General features: G+C 36.3%; 1 protein-coding gene across 3 annotated transcripts in view; it reads right to left on the minus strand.

Annotated features, from left to right (window-relative positions):
• MDFIC (MyoD family inhibitor domain containing) overlaps positions 1-27,807 on the minus strand; it is a 53,335-nt gene that overhangs the window by 15,737 nt on the left and 9,791 nt on the right. For all 3 annotated transcript variants that reach the window (XM_050324800.1, XM_050324799.1, XM_050324801.1), the window contains exons 3-4: positions 24,046-24,177; positions 540-815 (exon numbers count right to left, since the gene is read on the minus strand). In XM_050324800.1, the coding sequence (XP_050180757.1) occupies positions 540-815; positions 24,046-24,177 (408 nt within the window). The remainder of the gene's footprint in view (positions 1-539; positions 816-24,045; positions 24,178-27,807) is intronic.

The following is a 27,807-nucleotide window of genomic DNA, read 5'->3' on the forward strand; positions in this document are numbered from 1 at the left end:
GAAGCATTTTCATGCACATTATTTACAGCCCAAATATAGCAGAAGGCATGGTAAACACCGAAGGACAGGTTGAAATTTTATTATTTAGTGTTCAGACTTCATGGCTAGCCAGGATATCTGCTAACAGAATATTTCAAAAGCAAAGTCTACCCTCATGGAGCCTGCCATTACTGGATTTAAATATTTACTATGCTTTGAACTAGTAGTACTTTAGTGTTTTTTTCTGATGTATATGTGACAATGTTGACAGGAGTTTCTATCAGTTCAGGATACTAACTACAGAGACTTATGCATTATCAGACTGTATTGATCAAATGTTTGAAAGCAAGAACTCTCCAACTGCTTTCCTTTCCTTCAAATACTTATTATTTTCTTTTGGGAACGAAGCATGTCTTTTATTATAATGGGTTCTATTTGTTTCTGGAGCATGAGTTCACACTCTTCAATTATTTTCAGTTAATTGTGTAATTTTTGGTGAGAATGGGGCTTGGTTGGTCTTTATTCAATTTGGGGTTTTTAAATTAAGAATATCAGCTTACCTTCTGGTGAAGTACCTGGCTTTTGGGAAAACACAGAGCTTATTTTACTCTTCTTGCTGCTGTTGCTGTTGACAGACAAGGTGGACTGAATTTTTCTGTGCATTTTTTCTGAAACAGGAGCTGAAAGTGTTCTGTTATCTGCAGGCATGTGCTTGACCCCGTTGTGAAGTCCACTTCCATTACTCAGACCCACGTGGCCATTCTGGATTTTGCCACTTTCTTCCTCACCCCTTTCCAGTGCTGAAGTATTTGGCTGAGGCAAACGTTGAGGTTGCGCTTAAAAGGAAAGAAAGAAAGGGTTAATTTAAATTGTAAATTGATAACTGAACATTTTAGGTTAGACTGGGAATGGAACTGTCATTGCTCTTACTGATCTAACAAGAGACTAACAATTTAACATTCTCCCATCAAAACAAGAAAGCAAAAAATATATCCAAATTAAAAATAATTATTAGGTATTCAAAAAGCACATCATGTATGCATGAGGCCTAGATTCCCCATTTGGCACTGCAAGGAAAGGTTTGCAAGACTCTGTGAATTACATAGAGAGAATAAGGTAAGCAGTTTGAAGAAAGGAAAAAGTGTGGTAAACAAAGTAGCAAAACTGAGATAAACTTGTACTAAGGGAGCCAAGTGAATAATGGTAGAAATACAATCAAATGAGAGAAAAAGGTATTGGAGTGAATATACAGACCGCAGTAACAGAAGTTAAGTTGCAGGTTGGCCAACCTGTCAGTCTTCAGAAAATAACCTTAGTGACACAGTAGGGGTCCCCTGACACACAGCCATCACAGACCAGTACATTAAAGAAGAATAGGAGTATCCAGGTAACTAACAACATTTTGAGCTTAATTCATAAAGATCATGGATTGCTGGGAATTACAAAACCAATCAAAATCTGGTTTTGTGGAGGAGGTAACCAGAAGGCACGTGCATTCAAACAGTTGTGGCAAGCCAGAGTTCCCTCCTCCATATTCCTCAACTCAGAACCACAATTTTAGAAATAGCTGTAATGGGCCAGTTGGGAATTTAATGGCAACACACTGAAATGGTCAAAAATAAAAAAATACAGAATCTGTTAAGGCAAGAATCTGCAGTGACCTAGTTAAGACTCTGAGACTACATGTTATAAATTCTTTCTAATGAGTAAGCATGAAACTTGATCATTCTCTCTTGAGCTACTGTATCAATAAAGAAGCATAATTATAATAACATAGAAAAGAGACTTCCTATGTATTTAAAGTCTGTAACTAAAGAAAAGATGCAGGATTTTTTTGTTATGTAAAGCTTTGTAATACAAAAGTGATTTCAATTTGACAATTCTTATTTAGAAAAAAACTGCAGACTTCATTGGAAAACTATACACATAGTAACACAACAAAATTTCACAATCAAAAAACAGGCTCAATCACCTCTCCTAATCAAAACACTACTGCATCATGCTTGGACATAAAGAGGTTTTCAGACAGTCCAATCTCCAACTATTTATAAATTTTATATCAAGGAGAAAGTCGAGATTCTACTAGAGACTCAACTGAAGAGAAATTAGTGCCAGGGGTAAAGAAAAACAGTGCTGCAGTTAATTCTCTTTTCAGATGGTTCACATCCATTTTCAGATGATTTCACAGTACACAATAATATATATATTACATTGTGTCCAAGGTAGCAAAACAGATAGGTAATTTTAATTAGTTTTCTCTAAAAAGAAACATCTCTACCGATCACTTCAGGTACAAGTTACCAAATTTTCAGACAAATATGACTGGATCATATAGACCAGCATGGTCTCTAAAAAGACTCTCAGTTCTAAATTTGCCTAACGAAGTTTCAATGCTTCCCTTTTATCCAGGACACTGACATCATTCTCAGATTGCTTCCTCCATAAACTACCATAAACTTTTTTAGACTAAGCTTCATACAAATCTTAAACTTTACATCCTAGACACATTCAACAGGTGAATAGTTTAAGTATGAAATGGTTCATTTTTTCTTCTTGCCATTTGATTTTTTTGCTCATAGCCACTAAGATTTTCAGAAGATAGACTTGAATGCCCACATCAATCTAGGTCAAAGTAACCATGCTTGAACCTACTTGACTAAAGTAATAATTTTCTGTTTCTGCAAATAAAGAGAGGGCTGGGGGAAACGTTTAGGTTTTAGCCTCCCCAAAGATTTTACAGGGAAGACAAAGATTAAAGATCATTCACTTCCATTACCAGCAGTAACTGCTCACAAACCTCCAAGCCAACAGAGTAGGAGCAAAACACTATCTGATAACTGAACAATTATTTGTTGCCCAAAGACTTTTTTATTGACAATGCTGAAAATGCTTCTTCAAAGCTTCTTCTGAAAATGTTTCTCCTTCAGTTTTGCATTAGTGTTTGCAAAACCTACAAACAGAAGCAAGGTATTTTCTTCACTTTGAAATTGAATTTGTAGTATATATTTCATGAACTTCTCCAAACTTATATAAAGGTCCCAAAACAAATTTTTAGGGAGTTTTTTCCTGTATGAATAAGAATCATTAAAAATATACTACCAGGAACCCTTTGTGTAGATTCCCTTTCCATGTATGTGGAAAATTTATTTTGTTAAAAATCAAGTCATTCGTTCCATTTTAAAAATAGGCAATGGAGAGCTAACCACAGTCAAAAATATCTGTCAACATCAGAAATCAAAATTTTACTCTCTAAAATTCAGTGTTTACGTCCATAGCACCCAAGAAGTTTATTTTCATTATCCCACTTAAATGTAAATTGCATAATTAAGGAACAGTGTTTTTCATGGTCCATGTAATGATGTTTCCTCAGTCTGCACTGCCTATGATCCCCAACTGTGAAGTGGTGCAGTTCCATCAATAAAGTAGAATTGCTGGGGAGGGGTTAACCTTCCTCTATAAACAAAAGTTATTCTATACTATTCTAAAAGACTGTTCTAAAGAGTCTGTGTGTCTGATGCCAGTTTCTAAAACTGACAGTTATGACCTTTTCCAAGCCAGCTAAATTGGTGGTGGCAGCTTACAATTGTTTGTGTATTTTTGGGTCTTTGCTATGATACAATAACTTGACAAATTATCCAAAATTCAATCTTCAAAATGAGGTGTGTTTCTGTCAAACTGTAGGTGAATGAAAAGTCTTGGAAAATCTAAACAATTTTGGTTTGCTTTTATTATTATTTTTACTAAGGGTTTTTGAGTTTACTATGTTTTTCTAATTTTAATTTTTTATTAACTTACCCTGTTCCCAAAGTACTTGAGTCTTCTAGCATTAACATACAACTTTTTAGCTGACTGGCTTTACACTATTCAAATGTTATATCCAGGTCAAATCAAAATGGAATAAAATCCCAAATGGATTAGTTATCTCAATTTAAATTTATTTTAACTTTATTGATAATTTTGCACTAGGGAGACTTGAATATTATGGTTAAAACACACTTGAAACCAATTAGGAACCATATGACCGCATTCTAGCATAAAGAACAAAAGCAATTGACAGATTAAACCACAACCACCTCAGTTTAAAACAGAAATATTTTTACCTTATTTTTAAAAGGTTGTGTATATCTTAAAAAAAAAAAAAAAAAAAAAAAAGGTGTAATATGAGGAATGACACAATGCTTCTTAAAACACAGTGATACCCAGGGACTCTCACTCTCTCTTTAATGATCCACTGCTCTCATTCAGCTGTCTTTCTTTTTTCAAATCTTTACATATGTGACAGCTCTCAAAAGTAGACCATAGACCATCTGGCATTTTCCGAGGTGTAACTTGTGCAAATTCAGCTCTACTGGGAACACAATGCTATCTTCTGCCTGCGTTATAAAAGATACAATAGAATGTAGAACTTATGAGTTGTTTTGAATTATTCATTTTTTGCCTGTATATTCAAGAAATTTTACAAACTCTGCATTTTGTACTACATAATCACATGCGTTAAAGGTACAAAGAAACTTTTTGACACCTCTTTTCTACAGAAAGATGGCATTTTGTTTGATATCTGAACATTCAGCGCCTGTTATATCATTCTAAACAGACCGTGTGCTGCTACAAAAGATCCCATTTTACACTCTATGTATGAGCAAAAATTTTATTCTTGATATTCAGTAACTAATGCAATACACATCAAAATTTCAAATATGTGTTGGATGAACACTCAGCATCTTCAAATCAGGATGGGACTGGTCACTTACTATATGTTAAAGATTTAAGAAAAAAATCATTCCTCAGACAACATAGAAAAATTGTCATTTCAAATATCCACAATGAGTAGTTTTAAAATGTCCTAGGAAATACTGTGCTTTTCAGGTTAATATGCTTTTAATCTTTAGCAAAACCAGTATATTTAAGTCAATATTTTATACAGTGCTAACACTAGTGGATTTTCAATAAGAATGATAAATATTAGATTAATGATTCAATAGACTGAATCTTTTTTGATAGGAAACTAGCAGATAATGTAGGTAATAATAACTGTACAGGAATCTGCTGCCTGTGGAAAAGCAATAAAAAGTCAATATATTGCTATAGCATATAATCTATTAGCGTGTTTCACGGCTTCCTTGTCATTGGTTTCCTTGCAAAGTGGGCCTTAATACAATAACTTCTGCTGTTATATAACTAACTTTACATAGCAATTTAATTGTAAGGTTACTATCTGGTGAATTTGAGTAGTAAACATTTATTATGGTTTTGAAGTAACTATGCACATTCTCTTTCAGACTGTAAAACCCTTAGCACACTTTAAACGAATACGCACATATATATGCACCGCGACCAAACATTGTTTTTACACCTTGCAAAGTACCAGCTAAGAAAAAAATCCTGATGCACCCATTTAACAGAAAAATATATGTCAACAGAGGGAAACTCTCAACCAAAAGAGGACAGTCTAACCTATCATTGAGGATTTTAGACAAAATACAAAAACAAACATGCACTGAATGCAGACTCCTCTGAGTCAAAGTAAACCAAAAGAAAACATCAGGAGGGAGAAAAGAATTGAGACAGCTAATTAGTAGCCTAATCACATCAAAAGCAATTCCAAGGCAGCTGATATAGATACCCGTGGAGTTTGCTAGGCTGGCCAATGAGCCTGATTGGAAAAATACTTTCCAGTTTGCAGCCTGGGTTATCTGACTACACACCCAGAGATGTAAGAATGCTGTTTGCCTTCATCTATGACACAATAGTTTATGATAACAAAGGCCACAGAATCAATATTTTTGCAGGTTAATGAGAGAGGAATAAAATGCTCAACTCCTGGGTGTAAAAACTGTATTATTGAGAAAATGCAACATATCATTTCACTTCACAACATTCTCAACACTTCTCTGCTCCCAAAACAGCTGCAACCACAATAAAAGGATGATCTCCTTTTTGGAAATACAGAGGTCCTGACTGGGTCCATTAAAACTGAAAGCCAAGACCTACATCATAATTTGAGCTGGAAAAACTGTTTGATCTCAGTGGTAGCTGCTGCTACATCCTCTGCATGGATCACATGGAAATAGATAATACATAACGGAGGTAAGAATCAGACCTCTGTTTTTTAACAGCGCTTCTTTGTAACACCAACCTAAGCTTAAGGGGAAAAATAAAGCAGGTGATAGATTATCAAGAATTGCACAGTAAAACCAGGGGCTGCCTGGATTCTAGAGTAAAATTAGGGTGATTCTAAATTGCTTCCAGAAAAGACATAAATCCTTGAGATATAAAAGTCAACATTTCCAACTGATTAGCAAAAAATCTTACCTTTTCAAAAATATTACATATTGTATGAATTATACACTCAATAGACATAAAATTTCAGTGAAGCTGGGAGAACTCAAGTATCTCAATCCCTCTCAATGCCCACTTCTCTAACTAAAATCCTGACTAGTCTCTACACAATCTTCAAACTACATCAACAGTTTTCTCTGCCTAGCTATCTAGAATATTAACATTCAGATTACAAGATGTACCTCTGAGTCAACTTGTGAAGTAGCTTTTGTCAGCAATTATTTTTGAATATTTTCTGGGACATAAATAGCATATTCTGCAGCTACCATATCACAGAAGGCATACATTAACTAAATAACAAGGTACCATCAAGGCACCATCTACCTTTTAAAATCATTTTTTTACACTGAATTTTTTATACCATGCTGACTTTACAAGGAAAACAAAGTACCAACTAACAGCATCTACCACCTTTTTAGAATTGCTTCTTGTAAGATGTGAGGACATCTTCAAAATGAATACAACATATTATTATGAAACAAGATGCCCTTTGTAATGAAAATACTGTAGTAAAATTGCTGGTACGAGTTTTACAGGATCCACACTGAGAACACTTTGTTAAAGTACGTCTGACAACACATCCAGGGAACACCTGGTATAACAGCAATGAGACTGACAGAGGACAAAGGAAAACGACATTGTATCCCATTAGCTCCCAGTTGGTGAAGGGTGGACAAGAATGGCAAACACGTGTATGCATGCATGTTTATGGGTTGAGAAGGCAATACAAGTGCACAAGATGGTGCCAAAAGTACTGTTACATCTGTGCAAAGACACCAAAGCCTTCCTTTGGAAGCACTGCAGGACCTTACGCACTGTTTGAAGGGTTACAGGAATTGTATAAAGATGTCTTTGACATACCCAGAAAGATCCAGTTACCACAGGGAAGCATGAAAAGGGCTGGTAGCCAGAGGTTTACAAAGCTGATAGGCATTCCCACTGAAAATATGGAGTGAATTTCTCTATTTACAAATCCTCTTTCCTGATGCGATTTTGCAAAATGAATAAATGCCTGCTGATTAACAATAGCAACAGCAAATTTTTAATCTTTGTTAAACTGAGTAAATCCCTAAAATTTTTAGTTACCTATCTTGTAACAGTTATCTCAGAATCAAAATACCCTTTGGCTTCTAATTACCACTGTATTGTCAGTAAATTCTCCTTCTTTATCATACACATATCTTGCTGTTATCAGCAATGTTTTTTCTGAGACTGCAAATATTGGCAACTATGATAAACTTTGCAGATGATCTGGAAATTCTTGGTAGATAATAATATAATTAGAAATAAAGATAATTCACATAATGCAATGATTGTGAAGCTACACCTACATATAGTTCTTACTGTATTATAGTTTGTCACTTCTTGAGAACAAAGAACAGGAATTCACCACTGAAAAATACAAGAGCCAAACACAAACCAGGGTATTATAGGTAACAAATGCCCATAAATTGGGGAATAAATTTCTATATAAAGCTGTGTTCAGAAGTGGGAAATTTTACTGCAAGCTTTCCACTTGCAACGTTTATCTATCCATTCTGTTAGGACTGGAAAAAAACTGCACAGTATTTGCTCTTACGTTTCATAGCATTACAACTATATATGGCAGTAGTAGTAGTTTCACAGAGGTGGAATGGTAGATTTACTCGTGGTCACCATTCCAACACTCCTAGGGCATATTTATGGTGTTGAGTATATTCATTACTACTGCTGCTAGTTTGTTGTTTGTTCGGGTTTTGTTGGGTTTTTGTTTTATTTCAGGTAGTTTTTTTAATTAAAGGTGAAATGCTTAGTTATTTTGTTCCATATTTTCTACACAGGTAATTTATTAATCTAATTGGCAGGGGTTTTTGATTGTTTTTAAATCTTGCTTTAAAATGCCCAGTGGCTTGTAGAAACCGGATCTGAGAACAAAATAATCAATGAATTAAGAATCAGATAATTAGCTTTTTGTTAATTCTTAAAGTGATGAAATTGATCTATTTCTCCAACACAAATAATTACTAATTTCATAAATGTGAAGACAGTCTCTGAAATGCTATGGGATACAAGGGGTTCAAATCTAATACAATCCCATCTGATTGAGGAACAGAATGCTTTGCTTCTGAAGCTCTAATTTTAAAAGGCAGGTTAATTAACCACTAGACACACACACACACACAAAAAAAGGTAATCCAAGCTGTTGGCATGACATTATAGTAGTTATGCAATTAGTACCTACGACAACATGTAGTTATACCATTGTATAAAGACACACTGGTGTCCCATGGAATTTAAGACATTAAGTCAAATATTTGAAACAGTTTTGATGCACCTTCACCATTGTGTTACTTGTTCCCAAATCAAATAATAAATATCAAAGAGAAGCTACAAACAACAGGATATCACTTGCTGGGTATTGCCTCATAAGCGGCACAGCAGGATGTACCAGACAGGAGAGATAACCTCAATGTCATTAACAGCCATAACCTGAGCAAGTGCACAAACAGGTCCCTTTGCCTACAGCATCTCCTGCTCCCTTCCTCAAAACCCCAGCAACCACTGACAAACTAGACACTGTTTCGCTACAGGAAAGAATGTGGGATGGCGAGGCAAACAGCTTCTCAAGGCTAGCCTATTCACCATTTGCCTCTGAGTGAAAAAATATACAGAGGTCAAGTTTATTTTCCACTGACTATATATACTGAGTTTTCAGATGTCAAGATTACAGTGCTCAGCTAGACTCACACAAAAAATGCATATAAACTGGCTGTGCTTGGTTTTAAAAAGAACATGAAAGCAAATGCTTGGAATGAGTAAATCCTTTCATGTTCACTGCTCCCTTGATTTCTTTTCCTCACTCACGTAAGTAACAGAATTTCAGAAGATCCCAAAAAGTTCCATCTCAAGTGTGACCACCTGCTCTCAGTGCACTGTCTTTTGTAATCTCTATAATTGTAAGTAATACCCAATGTTACTATTAATAATACTAACCAGATGCAGAAATAAAAAATAGGAATAAAGACACGACAGCAACAAAGAGAGGATAATATAGAAAGGTATCAGGGAAACACAGTACAGTATCAGGGAACATCAGTACAAAACTAGAAGCAGATACATTGATAACTGAGTTTCTAAATCCATTGCTGCACTTATTTTCTCTCTGATATTCTTTCTTGCAATTTATAGCTGATGCTAAGTTTGGCATCAGCTGATAGCAAGTTCCAGAAAACCAAAGAAAGAAAGCAAGCAAGCACAGCAGCAAAGAAAATGGAACAGGAGAAGCAAATGGACGGTAACTATGAGGAACAGTCTAAAACTTACGATTTTACATTATTAAAAAAATAGTAGGGCAGAAACATCAAAAGAAAAAAGAGCAGATAGCAACCACCCAGAAAAAGACAGCACTGGAGGGGAAGGAGACAAAGGGAAAAAATACATAGTGAGCTGAGTCACTTCAGTCTGTGAGGGCACAAAAGAGTATGGAAGAAGAAGCAAAAAAAATCACAAGCAAAATCCCACTAGATCTGAAGTATTTGCTACAAATTTTATAAGTAAGAAAAGAATTAAATGATAAATCTTAGTTGATAAGCAGTGAAATAAAACAAAGATAATAGATAATAACCACATCATACTTATACAGTGATCTAGCGCTGAACCAATAGCTCCCCTTCTGCTTGAGGTCAGAGAGGCTTCTGGAGCTCAGGCCAAAAATCAGTCACATTCAGCAATAGCAGCATAATGGAAAATGAAAATTCTGTTTTACGAAGCAGGGTAAGGACTTGAGGTCCACAACAATAACTCTTCATCACCTGACTTTTCATTACTACAGACTGCATAGTTAATAGAGTGATTGTCAGTAGGAGAAAAAAGATGTGGAAACATAGTAAAGAGAGCAACAAGTGTCCATCCATTTCCTGATCCTTAAAAAGCCAAGTGTGATGAGAAAGAGAAGCAGCATGTATCTGCACAGACAACATTAAACACACTGAGAAGGGTTAGACTCCGATATGGATGTCCTTCAGCTACAGGAATTCCCTCATGGCAAATAGGTCTAGCAGATGGGCTCAGGATCCTCTTCAATCCACATGGCTGCTATGCCTGTGGGCAGGATGAGTGGGGATTCCCCATCCCAAAGTCCAGGGACTCCAGATTTTGATTCACACACAGAAAGTCCAGGCAGAGCTACTGTCACCAAAGCTGTCTCTTGGGCTGCTCTGCGCTGCTAACACAACAGCTTAGCATCAGGATGAGCTAGAAATGAGAGCTCTTTTTCCTCTTTTGAACTAACTGTTTTGGTGTGCCTTGAGGTGATATGGCACAATCTAACCCAAAACATGGAATCACAGAATATGCTGAGTTGGAAGGGATCCACAAGGATCATCCAGTCCAACTCCTGGCCCTGCACAGGACCATCCCCAAGAGTCACACCATGTGCCTGAGAGCGTTGTTCAAATGCCTCTTGAACTCTGTCAGGCTTGGTGCTGTGACCACTTCCCTGGGGAGTCTGTTCCAGCACTCAACTAGAAGTGAAGAACTGAAGAACTGAAGAAGTGAAGAACTTCTTTCTAATATCCAACCTAAACCTCTCCTGACACAACTTCAGGCCATTCCCTCGGGTCCTGTCCCTGGTCACCACAGAGAAGAGATCAGTGTCTGCCTCTCCTCTTCCCCTCATGAGGAAGTTGTAACTGCAATGGGGTCTTCCCTCAGTCTCTTCTTCTCCAGGCTGAAGGAACCAAGTGACCTCAGTTGCTCCTCGTACGGCTTCTCTTCAAGGTCCTTCACCATCTTTGTTGCCCTCTTTTGGACACTCCCTAGTAGTTTAATACATTTTTTATATTGTGGTGCCCAAAACTGCACACAATATGCAAGGTGAGGCCACACCAGTGCAGAGCAGAGCGGGGCAATCCCCTCCCTCGACCAGGTGGTGATGCTTTGCCAGATGCCCCCAGGACACGGTTGGCCCTCCTGGCTGCCAGGACACTGCTGACTCATCTTCAACTTGCCATCAACCAGGACCCCCAGGTCCCTTTCTGTGGCACTGCTTTCCAGCATTTCATTCCCCAGTCTGTGCAAACACCCAGGGTGGCCCCATCCCAGCTGCAGAATCCAGTACTTTCCCTTGTTGAACTTCAAATGTTTGGTGATTGCCCAGTCCTCTAATTTGTCGAGCTCTCTCTGCAGGGCCTCCCTGCCTCTGAGGGAGTCAACAGCTCCTCTCAGTATCCCTTCCAGTCCTACATCCAAGTAATTTATGAAGATGTTGAAGAGAACAGGGCCTAAGACAGAGCCCTGCAGAACTCCACTAGTGACAGGCCACGAGTCTGATGTTACCCCATTCACTATTACCCTCTGTGCTCTACCTGTGAGCCAATTGCTCATCTACAACATGACATGTTTGTCCAGAAGGATACTGTGAGAGACAGTATTGAAAGCTTTGTTGAAATCTAAAAAGATTATATCAACTGGTTTCCCTCAATCAAAATGCTTTTTTGCAAGCTGTACAAATAAGATTCTTGAGAAAACATTTTGAAAAGTCCTCTTATCAGAGTCCTTGAAAAACTTAAATTCTCTTTTTTAGTTTCCTAGATTCAAAACCGCAAGCAACTAAAGACTAAAGCCTGCATTTCTGTATCACAGCTCACTGCCTTGTTCCTTCCCCACTTCTCAGGTAATTTAACTTTGTTCTACTCAAAAACAGTAGTTTCATCTGCTAAAGGGAAAGGCAATACTATTTATCAGAATATAAACACTTTTCAACAAAGAGATTTGTGTGCTCAATTCAAAACTGAATTCACTTAGCATGAAATCATTGTCATCAATACTTAGCACAAAGGCAAATGTTTTTTACTTAACTGCTTATTTACTGTGTTATACAAAAATGATCTAGGAAGACCTCTTTCTGACTCAGCTGGAAAAACCCACTCATCCTGGACAGTTTTCATTCACAACCTCCATTACACGAATTCAATATAGCAAGAAGAAAAAAAAAAAGCTAAATGAACTTTTGCCTGCTGCTCATGGGCACATCCTTTCACGCAGCACAGAAGTCAGAGTGCTGACAGTGTCTGGTGAAGACCAAACTTCCTGTAGTAATGATGCATTTGGTTTCCTGAAAGGAAGCAAATCATAAGCTGCTCAAACAATTCACAAGAAAGCTCTGATATCTAAGCCACACAGTTACAAATCTTTCCTGCTAGAAAAATAATGTCCAACAGCTACAAGCACAAAAATTCAGAGAAACAAATGCATTAATGCAAAGAAGGAAGTTTCAGATTAGCTGAAGTAACAGATAAATTGTCTTAATGGAATGAAATCACCTGTAAAACATTTTTCTTTCATTCCACAACTGAGTGAAGAATTCTGATTCTTCACTCTGTTCATGAAGCAAGATATAATTCTCTATGAAATTGTTATGCCTAAATGATATGAACATAGTAGAGGCCAGTAGCACCTGCAAGTCCTTATAACTGCAGAAGTGACTGAATAAATCAGTAAAATACTAGTTTTTATCTCTAACATTCAGATGGGAGCTATTCTTACTTCAATATGTTTAAAAGCATTCAGTAGTACACTTGAAGTAATTTCAAGTCTCTATTAAAAATATTAAAAATATTTCTTTCAACCTATAAAACTAAGTAATTTGACCCACTGAAGTTTATTTAATTCACTCTTTGTTTAAAAATACCTATAAGTGGCATTTAAATTTGAATAAGGCCCATGCTTGGAATTCTGGACTAAAAAAGGATCTTTTTTTTTCTGAAAGTCTTTTGTTTTGTCTTATTTAGAAGACAGACTTCCTTTTATTCACAGAAAAAAGAAAATCTTTTTGCACATTAATCACAATTTACTTTTAATGGAGTGCAGATACAGCAGTGAAATCTGTGCTATGTCAGTATTATTCACAATACAGAAAAGTGCCATTTATACATTCAAAAACATTTTGTTACAAGGTTTTGCAATAAGCTGAAGGATTTCACAGAAAAGAAACAGCATTTTAAGTGAAAGTATTAGAATTGAGCTACTTTTCTTTTGTCCTTTTGCAATTCTACAGCTTTAAAAAGTCACAGCTGAGTCGGCAAGCTTCTCTTACCCCAAAAGATCCAAAATACAGCAACAATCTCATAGTGAAGACAGCAACTACATCAAACTCAAACAACCTTCTTTTGCTGTTTACACAAGCCTCCAGCCCCACAAAAGCATTCATGGCATCATCAGAAACAACAGCCGCTTGACCGGGCTGGTGATGGGTGAGACAAAGTGCATCGCTCTGTGCTGGGCAGCTGTTCTCTGCTTGGGAAACGTCTCAGCATCACTTCTTGCATTTCTCAGCCCCAAACAAAAATGCTTAGGAAGTGGCTGCTACAAGGACAGAACCCCACTGTTTTCAATACTACCTTCTCCACTCCGCTGAAGAGTCACATCTTCCATTTTATTTGCATTGCTGTCATAGCCCTGCCTTTGGAGTTAATTCCAGCACCCTTTTCCTTAACGTTCCTTCAGCAAAACTGGCTACATTTTATTGTGCCATAACATTTTCTTGGAATGATATAACTAAGAACTCACAATGGGAATGTTTCCTTACCCCCTTATATTTAATTACGATAACTTAGCCAAAATTTTCTGTTTCTATACAGTGCAGTATTGGAAGCCAAACTACTCAAAAATCATCAATATCTTATTTTTAAATACATTGTTTTTATTGGTATCCTTAATTTTCAGTCTTCACCTTTCCACTTTTGTCAGTAGCTACAAACTAGGACAGGGTTAATTTTTTTTTATTTTATGAAAATTTAAATCTCACATAATTACATGATTAGAAGCCAAGTTTCATAGTATATTGTAAAGTTTTACTTGGGTTCTTTTGCCTGAATTGCACAGTATTTTTTCCTAATGTATAATTCACCGTTAGTTCTCCAATAGTCAAAATATTTATTCTATTAAGAAGGTTCATTACTACTTACAAAACAGCTTAAATGTTGATGTTAACACACAGATGGTGAAACAGGCTTTTATACCGAAGCACTTTAAAAATATTTCCAGTCGGTCTCCAAGCCCAACCTTACCGTCATTGCTTATAAATATGTCATTGTAATCGAGAAAAAAGTGGGCAAACAGAAGAAAAGGACTGTTCAAGCAAACAAACAAACAAGAGGGAAAGGTAGCGCTAGAGAAAATAACATAAACAGAAAAGACAAAAATGGCTTAGAGTCAGAATTATAACAGGGATGGGTCAGTCTTTTCTATTTTTACTTTATAAAACAAATATGGGGAAGAGGATGCAGAATAATTTATTAAAAATGGGAACAAACCTTCAGCACTCTTCCAACTTTGACTCCACCCTAATAGCCACCACTCTCTACCATATCCCTCATATATAACCTTTACTTTCTTCCAAAATTACCCCAAAATCTAAAGGATTTTTAAAAATCAAAACTTTGAAGTGCCATTGCATTACAGTCTTGCGGAATGTATTTCTATCTTTAAGTTTTGAATGCAAAGTGTATTATTCTATGACAACCTTCCCTGTGCTACCAAACAAATCTTCTCTCCTTTTCCATAAGGACTTGTCCCACAAATATTAATGACCTGAACTTCTTGCCCTATTTCAGCTATGCCAGCAGAGTCCCTGGTGTGGATGTGATAACGAACAAAAGCTTTTGCCAGGTTATTTTCTCTTGTTCAGCAAGGGAGCACAGCACAGCAAATGAGGTCTTGCTGTTAGGCTGTTCTTCTCATAGAGTCAGAGTAGCAGATGCTCTGTAATACACAAAGAGTCAAAACCAAATAGTAATTTACTTACAATTAAGATTGAGTTTATAATTTAAATTGTAGGAAAAAGATTCCTTAGGCATAACACTCTGCTACACATGGGAATCAGAAAATCAAGTGGACAGAGAAGTAGAAAAAGTAACAATCAAAGGAGGGGAACAAGAAGAGGAAGGGATTAAAAAAAGAAAAAAAAAAGATACATTTTATTAGAGTTCCTCCTTTTAAATGGTGTGGTAAGTTGTTTTTTTTCCTTTCCATAGCTCTCCAAAGTTAAACACTGTCTTATTTGTGGCAAATACAAAAATCACACAAGTTTCAAGTTTCCAAAATTTGATCCAGCACAGAAGAGCTTACAGAATGGCTGTAATGAAGACTGTTATGAAACATGTATAAGATCCTTACAACTACTTCAGATGCATTACTGTACACTACTGGTTGCTTCAGAGTTATTCATGTGTAGTCCCACTGAAAGACCTATTACTGTACCAAAATATTTATCAATACCAATTTTACATTATAAATATGATAGTGACCGATATCACTAAAAACTCATCACACAGTAAAAATAATATCTTTTGAGGTAGGGAAATACTTCACAAAGTCATAGTTACAAAGTAAGCTGGAAAATACTAAATGAGATGGTGTCATTTGATAAAATCACCTGTAAGAAAACTAGATGTGTGTTATCCAAAGGTAGCTATGCATCCTACCTCATCATCCAAATATTTTTCTATATCACCTCTGTGAAAAACTGAGTTAATATAATACTGATAAACCTTTCCAGGCAGGCTTATCCCAAATCTCCTCACCAAAACTTAGTTTCCTTCATTTTGAAATTCAAGCAAAAAGAGCATTCTTCACTGACCTCCTGTATTTCTGAATTGTACAGGCCTAGAAGATATTCATTCTGGTTTGACACTGCTGTTATGACCAGTTCTGGTCAGCATAAGAATCTTTCATTGTTTTTCTGTCACAATGTGAATTTTATTTCATCTTGCAACTTACAGAATACAATTAAAATATGCACCTGTCCTAATAAAGAAAGGAGATGGGAAAGGTAGATGCCTTCTAATGGGCTGAGATTTGATTTTTCAAGATCTGTTTCAGAGCTACCCATACCTTAAGGCAGGCTTGCCCCTGCTCCACCAAGGAACTGGCAAAAGGTTTAGGCATCTCTCAGTGGCAAAATCTTGCCCTGAAGGTCAAATCTGACTCACAGGCCACTTTTTTTACAGGCTTACCTAACAGTTTGCTATACTTGACTTGTCTCAAAAGCAAACTTCATAACATTTTATGCAAACATTATAACCTAAAGTCTGAGCTATAAATCAACAAAACTCACTTAAGCTTGAAGAAGCTCTGAAACAGGAAATAGTCTCTTAGTTGAGATTCTGCTGTAGTGAACATTAGCATTGCCAAATTTTCTCCAAACAAGTGTCATAATATTTATAGTTCAAAGTGAAAACATGATAATTGAGATACTGCACAGAATTTGAGGGAAGGAGGTTTAAAAGTAGAATTTAAGACTAAAATTCATGAGCCCAGACATAAACTCAGAATTTGAAAGTTCTTGTGTTAGAATGCCACAAGTTTGAGGTTTATAATCACAAATTTGAAGAGTAGTCTCTGTACAAAAACATGTTTCTCACATGCCAGAACACTACAGTTAGTTTAAAAATAGTTAAGGCTCAGGTGGCAAATAATTCACCATTCTCTTAAATGTCTGGAGGCCTACCTCAACAATAAAATTATTTAACAAAACCAGTATTAGAAATAGCCTGAGTGACCACAGCTGTTTGACATTTTAATGTTTTTCAGAAGGCTCTTCTGGATTTGGATCATGAAGAATTTTTTAAGGGAAAACAGAAAACCACCACCACAACAACACACAAATAGGTCAGAGGCTCCTGTTTTTCCTTGTCTTTTATAAAAATACTTTCAGGGAAAGGTACTTGTGGGTACTTTTGCACTAGAGATATTGCCAGAATGCAGAAGAAGTAAGCAGTATTCAGACCTTTCTTTCCTCTGCATAGCTATATAAAGAAGAAAAATGTTTAACCATGATTACTCAGCTAAGGCTTCTGCTGTGACCATGAGTCTCTCTTCATCTTTCACTTTTTTATGAGTAAATTAAAAAAATCAAAAGATTAAAACCTATTTTGATTCTTAAAATTTTGAAGAATTCATTTAATTATTTTGATGTACACACAGCACACAGAACTACTTTTCAGCTTCATAAACTTACTCCAAGCTTTTCACATGCATGATTGTAAATACGAAATTAAATCTAAAAAGAGAAAAAGAGAACTTTTGCCATGGTTTAAGTTCAATATTTTTGCCAGTAGACAGGTTCATAAAAGTACAACTTGCATGATGATACTTTCATACACTTTGTAATTTTGTGTTTTCTTTGCTAAATATGGCTAACTGAATACCGTTTATACTGAAAATAGGAGCCTAAAACCACACTGACTCATTGGTTTTGTAGTATAATATTTCACATAGAATGCAGTCAAAAGTTTTATTACTCTTCCTCTTTAAGGAATTACTACAAGCATATTGTACTTTTCCCCCATATGTGGAACTAATCAGGAAAAGAATATAAATATTCCTCTAATATTCTTCTAATATTCTTAAAACAGTACCAATACAACAAAGGAATATATTCTAAAATTAAGATACAATTTACTTCAGGCCCCAACACAGTAATCTTAACGTTACTAAAGAATTTCACCTTTGTCTCATACTGATAATTACTGACATCCAGACTTCCCCAGCCTCAGACCATAAATTCAGATGACAGTTTGAGAGTCAGAAGTAAGGTAAAACAGAAAGTGAAAAGCTCCAAGTAATTCTGGCTACTAGTGATATGCAGAATACATGCATCTTTTGGTCATCTGGAGCAGTTAAAAGTTTTCATTGAAGTTTGACTACTGTTCTGTAAATGGATCAACAATAGCAATAAGTTTATTTCTCCACATGGAGTCACCACAGAGTATACAAATTCCTCATCTATCTCAGTTCATCATTAACTGCACTGCCTTAGAGCATTCAGTCTAGAGCTGAAGGGAAAAGCCTACAGAGAAAACATCTGCATCTCAGCAGCTCTCTTTACAAGTAAGGGACTACCAGTTTCAGTGACACTCCTCTCATTTCACAGATGACTTGTGTAAACACAGAATCCCACAGAATCACAGAATCAATAAGATGTGAAAAGACCTCTGAGATCATAAAGTCCAAACACCACCATGTCAACTAGACTATGGCACTAAGTGCCACATCCAGTCTTTCCTTAAACATCTCCAGAAAGAGTGACTCCACCACCTCCCTGGGCAGTCCATTTCAATGTCTAATCACCCTTTCTCTGAAGAAATACCTCCTAATGTCTAACCTAAACCTCCCCTAGCACAGCCCAGGACTATGTCCTGTTGTCCTGTTGCTAAGTGCCTGGGAGAAGAGGCCCACCCCCACCTGGCTACAACCTCCTTTCACATGGTTGTACAGAGTGATAAGGTCACCTCTAAACACCACTTCTCCAGCCTAATACCAAAGACCCTGAAGACTGTAACTGTTAGGGTACAGCTATCAGTGAAAATCCCTCTCTACTAGAGCATGGGTGGGTTTGGAACACGGTCCCCAGGGAAGTGGTCACAGTACCAATCCAGACAGAGTTCAGGAAGCCATTGGACAATGCTCTCAGGCACATGGTGTGACTCTTGGGGATGGTCCTGTGTAGGCCTAAGGGTTGGTCCCTTCCAACTCAGCATATGCTGTGATACTGTGATTCTGTGAAAATGATAATGAAATGAAAAGGCTATGGCTGGGCAACTCACCAGGCCTCTCAATAGGCATGAGAAGAGATTTTCTGAAGACTTTTGGAACAGAAGTAGTAAGAGATCTGCCAGGCTGGGAGGAGAAACAGAAGTAACACAGGGTAGCTCTCTGCTGGGGAGAGGATTAGACAATCTCTCTGGAGAAGGAGCTCTCAGAGAGAACCTTTACTCCTCCATTACTTCGAGTAGCCAGATTCCCCAAAGATTTATCTTTTTTAAAGAAGGTTTGAAATATCAAATACTGTGTTGTTGTATGTAAGTATTGTATTGAACTGACTTAAGTTTGGTTCATTCATAGGTTCACACTCTTTTATACCTAATTATACTTGGAACACTGTACATAAATCACTTCTTTAACTAAAAGAATACACCTTTCAGACTCAGCAATATTTTTTGAATAATTTCCATTAATCTATTCTGCACAATTTCTTTACTCACACACTTTATTATGCTGCAAGAAGACTGTATTTATCATAATTTCTAGCTTTGAAGAGAATCATTTACGTTATCTCTAACACTTTGCATTATTTTATAGACAGAATAAACAGGATCATCTGAAATCACAGTAATTGTAAGATGACTATGCCCTATAAAACAGTAAAAATAGTTCTAACAGCAGATTATCTTCTTCCTCTTGGGAAAAAAAGTCCCAAATCCAAACAGCATAATTTAAACTACAGAAACCACTCACTTAACCAAATAAAGGGAATCTCCAGACCTTAATATTACATAAATAATCATGTAAAGTAAAATGTCAACATAAAAATATAGAAACCCAAAAGAGAAAAATACCTAGGTTTATATTTCAATAAAACAAAACAAAATAAAGATGAATATAGTAAATAAAATAGTGTGCACACAAAGCTGATTGAAGCATTCCTTTTTCTGAAGAACCACACTTATCAAAAGGGTGTTCCATGGAGGAGAAAGAGGCAATTGAAGCTAGGAAATGATGGATAGCAATGACCTTTCTATCTATAAAACATGGGCATATTTTAGGTATTTAATCTTGAGAATTGGATTATTATTAATCAATTATTCATGAAAATTTGAATCTATGGTAGATGTTTTTTGTTTTTTTAAATATCACATAGCTAAGGTTCTGCTTGAGTACCAGAAAGGAGATTAAACCCTCACAAGTAAATAGTGTTCAAGACTGGCATTTTCTTCCCTCCTAAACATTCCTTTGCCTGCATAACAGCACAAATTGATGATAACCTAGTGCCCTTTGCAAAAATTCTCCCTAAATATTCTGAAATCCACCTTTATAGCCTTTTTCCTCTAAGAGGGAAAAAAAAATCCCCAGCCTCTTCCAGAGAACAAAGCAGGGCATCGTGGTAACACGGAGTAGCAAAAACTCCTATGGCTTCATTCCTATAGCCACAGGTTACCCTGCTGCTGTTTTAACATATGCTCTTCCTCACTTGTCAGTGGTGAGTGATAGCAGAAGCAAAACCACTCCATTACAGGCCACCAGACCATAGAATGAAAATAGGCAGAAGGTGTTTGCAGATATTTAAAATGCACTGCAAAAGAAGATGGCAGATGGAGCTATTCAAAAGCTCTTTTGAAAAGCAGAACCTCTACAACCTGAAATAAAATACAAAATATATGTGTGTCTATGAAGAGAAGGGAATAGGTCTTAATATTTTCTTGAAGAATATCTGCATTGAAAAATATAGAGGTCATCCCAACTGAGGGAAACCACAATGGGAATACTCTCCTTTACTCAGGTTTTAAAATTGAAGGATATGGATAGCAATGGACACTGTGTGTTGAGTAAAGCAAATTTAACACACCTAAACCCACCAAATATTTGGCAGTTCTTCCTATTCTCAAATATTCTTTTAAAAAATATATCACTTATTTCTAGTCCAATTGAACTTCCAGACATTATATTTAGTTCTCCCTTTATCTGCTACACTTGAAGAACTGTCTTACCAAATTTCTGTTTGTTGTGGTATGCTTCTCAGGGACAATGCAAAGCCCTCTTTATCCCCCTTGTTAACACTATACAGATTGAATTCCAGGAGGTTTTCCACAATAAGGCATGTTTTCAGCTATTCCAGTCATTCCTGAGATATTTGTGGTTCTCCCATGACCCTTCTCCAACTGAACACAGTATTCCAGTAACAGTTATGCAAGTACATTAACAATTGATACAGAAAATTAATACAACTGTTTCCTGTTTATATAGCTCTTCCTTGTTTGTATATCAGTATACAGTAACTCTGTGATTCGCAAGCTCTCTTTGAAAACAATTAATTCCTTGGTTGAAGCTTCCCTCAAGATTAACCATTTACCCAGGATCTTATGAACATTTTTATTCATGGGGAGAAGGGATGCTCCAAAGGAGGTGGGGAGAAGGCTAATCTGAAGGAAATCTTTAGAGGTTAAAAAAAGGGACCTTGCAAAAAGGACTGAAAGGGCAGAGCAGGGTAAAACATCTCACTGTGGAAAACCAGGGCAGCATTTTAGTTTATTGGTGTTGCCTGGTAAATGGAGTTCACAAGTGCAAATGACAAATCATACATAATGAAATCATTACAGGGGCTCCAACACTGGACTTCATTGTTGGTGTGCCAATAAAACTGACTGATTAATCTAATTCCATATAACAGCAGGATAAAACAGCTGCAAACAAGGAAAATCTTGGAAATTAAATGCTGGAAACATTTGTAAAGTAAAAACTAATGCTAAGATAAATGGAGTATCAACTGTGGGGGTGGAAAACAATCTGTATGGGAAAAAAATTAACTGAATCATTAGGATAGTGGTGAACAGCTGTTAATACCTAAGAAAACTGAAGTATGCCCTGTCTAAAACAATTTACAGAAAGCTTCTTTCAATATGCAATAATCTGCAAAATTTACTCTGGTGGGGTAATAGATCTGGTTGAATCAAGACCATTCTGAGCCTCAATACTTACTTAAAGTGAAATATGTGAGTAATGTTTGTGATAAAAAAGTTGCTTCTTGCTCCACTTGTTCTAGTTTGCAAACTACAATCACTAGGTATATTGAGTTGTAAAACTTCTGCAAACTACAAGTATTTGTAATTGAGTCAAGCACTGTATCTCAATTTTTAAAAGTAGAACAAACTTCCATAGCTCCTCTATCAAAAAAAAAAAGGAAGAAAAAGTTGCTTTAATTTCATAATTTTTGTTCTTTCCATCTAGAAGACTTTAAAGGTTAAAAAAATCATTAATTTGAAGAAAAGAGAGGTTTGCATCACAGCATCCAATCAAATATGAACCATAATAAAGCCTCTACTACACAATTATCAAGATTAAGTGTTTTAGAAATTTACAGCTTTCATCTAAACTTGCTTTTCACAAAGTCAAAGGTAAAACTACGAGTGACTCCAGGAGGAGCACAGTCGTGCACACTGCAGCAGTACTTAACACCTCTGAATTTTATCCTATCTTTGCCCTTTTTCCTATTACTTTCTTTTTAATTTGGCAGCAAATAACCCTCCCATCACAGAGATATAACTAAATATAATCATCAGGTTAATTTACCAGGAGTTTGCACACTCTGCATCCATTTCTACTATGTGCTGAAGAAATGTATTATTCCCTCACATTCCCTCAGTGCAGTGGCTATAGTATGTCTTCCTGGCGAACAGATTCGAGGAAGCACAGCACCACCCTACAGTCCTTGGTCCTTTCCTCCATAGTTCAGGCATGTTGCTAACTGCTATGAAATAAATCTGTTTTCTCATGAGTCTGGGAATAAGGAAGCTTTTAAGAAGAGGGAATGAGAAGGAGGCTATTCCAAAAGCAGAAGATGCCACACACGCCTTTCCATGTACTCAACGTAAGTGCAAATTAATTGCTTGTCCAGGGACAGTTAAGTGTAAAAAAATAATCTTTTGGGATTAGGTAAATTCTCAATTTGTGCAGGACAATCCTCCCTCTTTATAGCCATTTGAGAATTAATTTTAAATTGTCAGATAAATATCTGACATGCTAAATTTAGATTTCCTGTAAAGGATCTAGATAACTATTCAATACATTAGGTATATAAGTATTTATTTGGATTAATTATTTAGAAAAAAGAGGATAACTAAGATTTTAAAAGAACTTCAAATGCTAACACGAAGCTCAGGAGAAGCTGACTGTATAGATAAGACTAAAAACAACCCTCCCTCTCCCCCCCAAAAAACCCCAAACTGAAAAGAAATAGATAATTCCAGCAAAAATTTCACTTTTGAGAACAGCAAGTTCAGAAATATAAATTTACCCCCCTGTGAACAGGGTAGTCTGTGTGCAGTGTAAAGACAGTCTGAAGTGTGTGATCAGACAACGACCTCGGAGAGCTGGAGTACCACTCGGCATTTAGTCCATTTGCTTTCTGAATACACCCTATAATTAGAGAACAGTTTCTCATGCTGCCCCTCCCTTGAGCAACTAACGTTCAAGCATTCACAGAATTTTAGAGCAGTTTAGCTCTGGCAGTTGACAGAAATATTTTTGCCTTAGGAGGGTGCAATTGTGGATGAGAATTTGGACAGCATATGATCTTCAATTCAAGACAGGAAAATGGGAATAACATTGCATACCTTTTTATGTTTTAAAGCATTCAAGACATACACTAGGAATATGAATCTGTAAGAACTAATTAAAAACCTCCACAGTTCTATGGTATAAGTCTAAAATCTCATCTTACAGCAGTCTTCTAGTTTTGAAAGAAATAACTACTTTAGGATTCAAAACTCTTAAAAAACCTTCACCTGACCAGTACTCAGCGCATCTGCAAACAACTGCTTTCATCATACTCTGCCACTTAAATATAAGTCTGGGAAATCGAGGGTGATGACACCTAGCACAGCTGCACACTGCAACTCATGTGCTTGCTAATTATACTATTAATGATAAGGGAAGAATATAACACTAAGGCTTTAAAATGTAGATGCTACAGAGGTCTATACTATACTGCACCACCCGAATCACACCTTTCTTTGTACTCATTGCTTATGCATGCTGACAGGAGTCAATCTGGGAAATAAATTCAGTAGATGTGCATTACAGTTGCAACCCGATTGCATTTGACACACATTTAACAGAGTCAACAAGCAGTATCCCATTACACTGCGAAAGCAAGCCTAAAAGGCAGCAATTTGTTCTGGAAATACTTACTTGTGATGAGGTCACCATCAGTGCGATTTCCCCAGATGGACTGCTCTTGTATCTCTGCTTGTATACTTTGGTTACTGGAAGGCTGGTTTATGTCTTTATCTCCTGCCACAGTATTCTCTTGGTCAGTTTTTTCTAAGTTAGAAGAAATTTTAAGATATTAGTTTCTATATTTTTTCTCTATGTGAGCAAAACTTATTTTTGAAAATGAAGAGAGCATAAAATATAACTTAGCATCTAATTTTGTTTCCTTAGAATGAATTTCTAATAAACCTGATTTTCAATTTGTTTTCTGGTCTACATCAAAATAATTTCTGTTTAAGAAAGTCTTTTAGTCATATTGTATATAATCCTGCAAATAATACTCAGCAGTTTTTGTAACAAGTTACGGTTGAGGGTTATTTTATTTTTAGTTACCTTCCACAAAATTTTCATATAAAAATTCGAATAGTTTTGTCACACAAAAAACCCCCATTATTTTTTGCCCACATACATATGGCTCTAGCACATAAAAACTATAAAATTTTCACAAAATTCTGTTCTCTGTTATTTACAATTAAACAATTGTAAATGAATTAATAAATAATAATAATAAATTAAACAAAGACAAATATACTTGAAACTTCAAAACTGACTAATGCAGAAATTAAAAAAATTATTATAGCACAAGTATCTATTTTTCATTAGAAAAAAAAAGCTTTTTAAAAGCCACTGATGAATAAAGTCAATATCTAGCCTATCATTAAAAGAAAAAGTATTTCTTCTCTCCAAGTATACACAAGATTCAGGGAAATTTCCACAGTAAGATTATTTGAGGGATTCTTAAGCTTCTTTTACAATATAACAGATTCTGTTGTTTTGACGATTTTGCCAGTTAACACATGCAGACCAGCCTTTCCTCAAACCAAGGCAAGTGACAGTTTTCATCTTCACTGTCATTAATGTTTTAATAATCAAATTCATGCACACAGAACTTTTTGTTCTTGATTTCCACAGATTATTCCTGCTGGCATTCAAAGAAACATTTTCAAATCTGGAATTACTTTGTTCATTATTCACAGCAACAGATTATCAGCTTATATCACTTCCTCATGGGACCTGTAAAACATTAAATGTTTTCAGTCTCATTTTTTTTTTGAGCATAATTACAACATTTAATATTTACAGTAAATCTAAATGAGCAACTGTTGAAAAGTCTGTGAGCTCTATTTATTTGTTTCAAACAAGAACATGTTTATAAACCCCTTCTCACAATATAATGATATCATATCCTGTAGTAAAGCAACTATTCCAGTCCTGAGACACAGAAAAACCATTTATTGCTACTGTGACATAGTAAAGGTTAGTTTCTTCATGTAACCCACAGCAGTTTGATTTTAAATTCTAACTTTCTGCCTTTGTTATCCACCTTATTAAACTGAGGCACTGGACATCACTCAAAATAATATATGCCATCTTGTATGTATACTAACATGCCTTCAAGCACTGCTGCTCCCCCTTCTATCCATTTCCACCCATGAAATGTGTGATGCAGCTACCTCCATGGTACTTCTCTCTCGGCCCTCCCTCAACCGCCATTTCTTCAACAGCTTATCAATATTTCCTCACACCCATCCTGAGAGGAACTGTTTCACTGGGATTTGTGTAGTTTTTGAAATTATTGGGAAGATATTGCTTGACTTCAATGAGTTTTGCCCTTGCCCTGAGGACTTAATCTCACTGAGATACTCATCCTAGTCCTATTAACAAAAAACAAAAAACAAAAAGCATAGAGTTTTTCAACCCCCTTGACACCCATCAGATACAAATTATTTCCACCTCCTATCTATCAAATACAAATGCGACTGCATTGAATTATGATGATTTTGCTTGTGCAGTTACGTACTAGGTGCAAATGTGTTTCAAAAGTGTTTGAAAAGTGCACTGAAGTAGACTGAATAAAAAGTAAGTAGTGTCCTGGAAAGAGCTGGTTTAAAAGTACTCTGCTTTCCAAAAACACTAAGCTTAAAAGAGCTCTTTTAGGAGATTTTGCTCCTAAATTACTTTACTGCACTATGTACACAAAAATTACAATATGCACCCAGCAGTGCTAGTACAGAATTGCAGAATTATTGTATACAATTCTCTTGTATAGGATGCAACTTTGCAGAGCCCTATTGTATCGTGTAGTAAACAATCAACAACTAAGGAAACAACAATGTTAATATTATGGGGTCCTCAGTGTTCTAGATTACAATTTTATCTAAGAAATCTGAAAAGGAGTGTGGAATACAATCTGTCATCATTATTCATTTGAATTTAGTTTTCATCCCTCTGCTTATTTTCAGTTTAGTATTTTTTCTCCCTTTTTTTTTTTACTATCTAGGTTGTATCTGTATTTTTCATGTGAACTTTAATTATTCTAGCTGGATATGGTAAGTGGCCGGTTAAAACCATGTAAATTATATTAGCAGTTAACAAGAAAGAAGTAAGAGGCACTATTAAAAAGCTATAGAAGATTTACAACAATTAGCATTGAATATGTCTTTTTTTGATCTATTGAATTCACATGAAGACTTCCCCATGAAAGTGCGTAACAGAAACCTACACCATTAAACATGTATTTGGTATCTTATTTTGTACTCCAGAATTGCCCCTCATCAACTTGCACTGGAGCACCTCATCCTAGCAGATCCTGCTCTATGGAGAGGTGGGCTCACCCTGGGCAACAGCTAAGGACCACACAGCCAATCCTTCCTTCCCCAGTCCCCAGCAGGACTAGGGGAGAGAACAGAAGGAGCCCAAGAGAAGGAACTTGTGGGTCAAGATACAGTTTAATAAGTGAAGAAAAGAGGAAGAAAAAATTAAACAGGTGAAGCAAAGGCAATCACTCACCATCTCCCACAAACAGACCAAAGCTAGTCTCTAAGCAATGGCTACCTCCTCTAAAACCTCCTCCCCTCAGTTTTTATTGCTGAGTATGGCATTATATGGCACATAGTAGCCTTTTCATCAACCTGAGCCAGCTGTCTGGGTTGTGTCCCCTCCCAACCCCATGCCCACTCCCAGCACAGTCACTTTGGGGGAAAAGTGGAAAAGAGAAAATCTTGACGCTGTGCAAGTACTACTCAGTGACAGCCAAATAACTGGTGTCCTATCACCCTTGTTGGAGTCACTGATCCCAAACACAGCCCTACAGGGGTTGCTAGGAAGAAAATTAACTCCATCGCAGACAAACTTAGTACAATGCTGCTTTAGAAACAGAAAGAGACCTTAAGCTCTCTTTATCTGAGCTTTTTTTTCATACATCACTTCTGATGCATCAGAACACTGAAAATAGACACACTCTATTGTCTTGATTCCGTTGCTTTTCCTTAAATGCGTACCATGTCTCAGTTTTAGTACAAAGGAATTTGATTATTCCCTTATAATAAACAGCTGATGTTTAGAGGTGGAACTAGAGGTGGAACTACAACACACCCACTACAACCAATCACACATGAAGACAGCCTCAAGAACATGCCTGAGTCTGTCTTTTGTTGATGCCATTATGTTTATGTTAGGTGCATAAGAATAATGACAATAGTAGTTTATGAAGAATCAACACAAAGACCTTACTCTTCTTTGATGTGCCATGCTTGTGGAAGCCTATACCTGACAATACTAATGACTGGATCTGGCTATAGACAAGTATGATGTTTTTCTACTGCATCTTCAAGTAAATTTATAACACTTTTCTGTTTCAATCAAGCTTACCCTTAAAGATTTTTTGTGTAAGACTTCCTA

The sequence above is a fragment of the Myiozetetes cayanensis genome, unplaced genomic scaffold, assembly GCF_022539395.1.
Source record: "Myiozetetes cayanensis isolate MyiCay16 unplaced genomic scaffold, myiCay2020 scf3, whole genome shotgun sequence".
Lineage (NCBI taxonomy): Eukaryota > Metazoa > Chordata > Aves > Passeriformes > Tyrannidae > Myiozetetes > Myiozetetes cayanensis.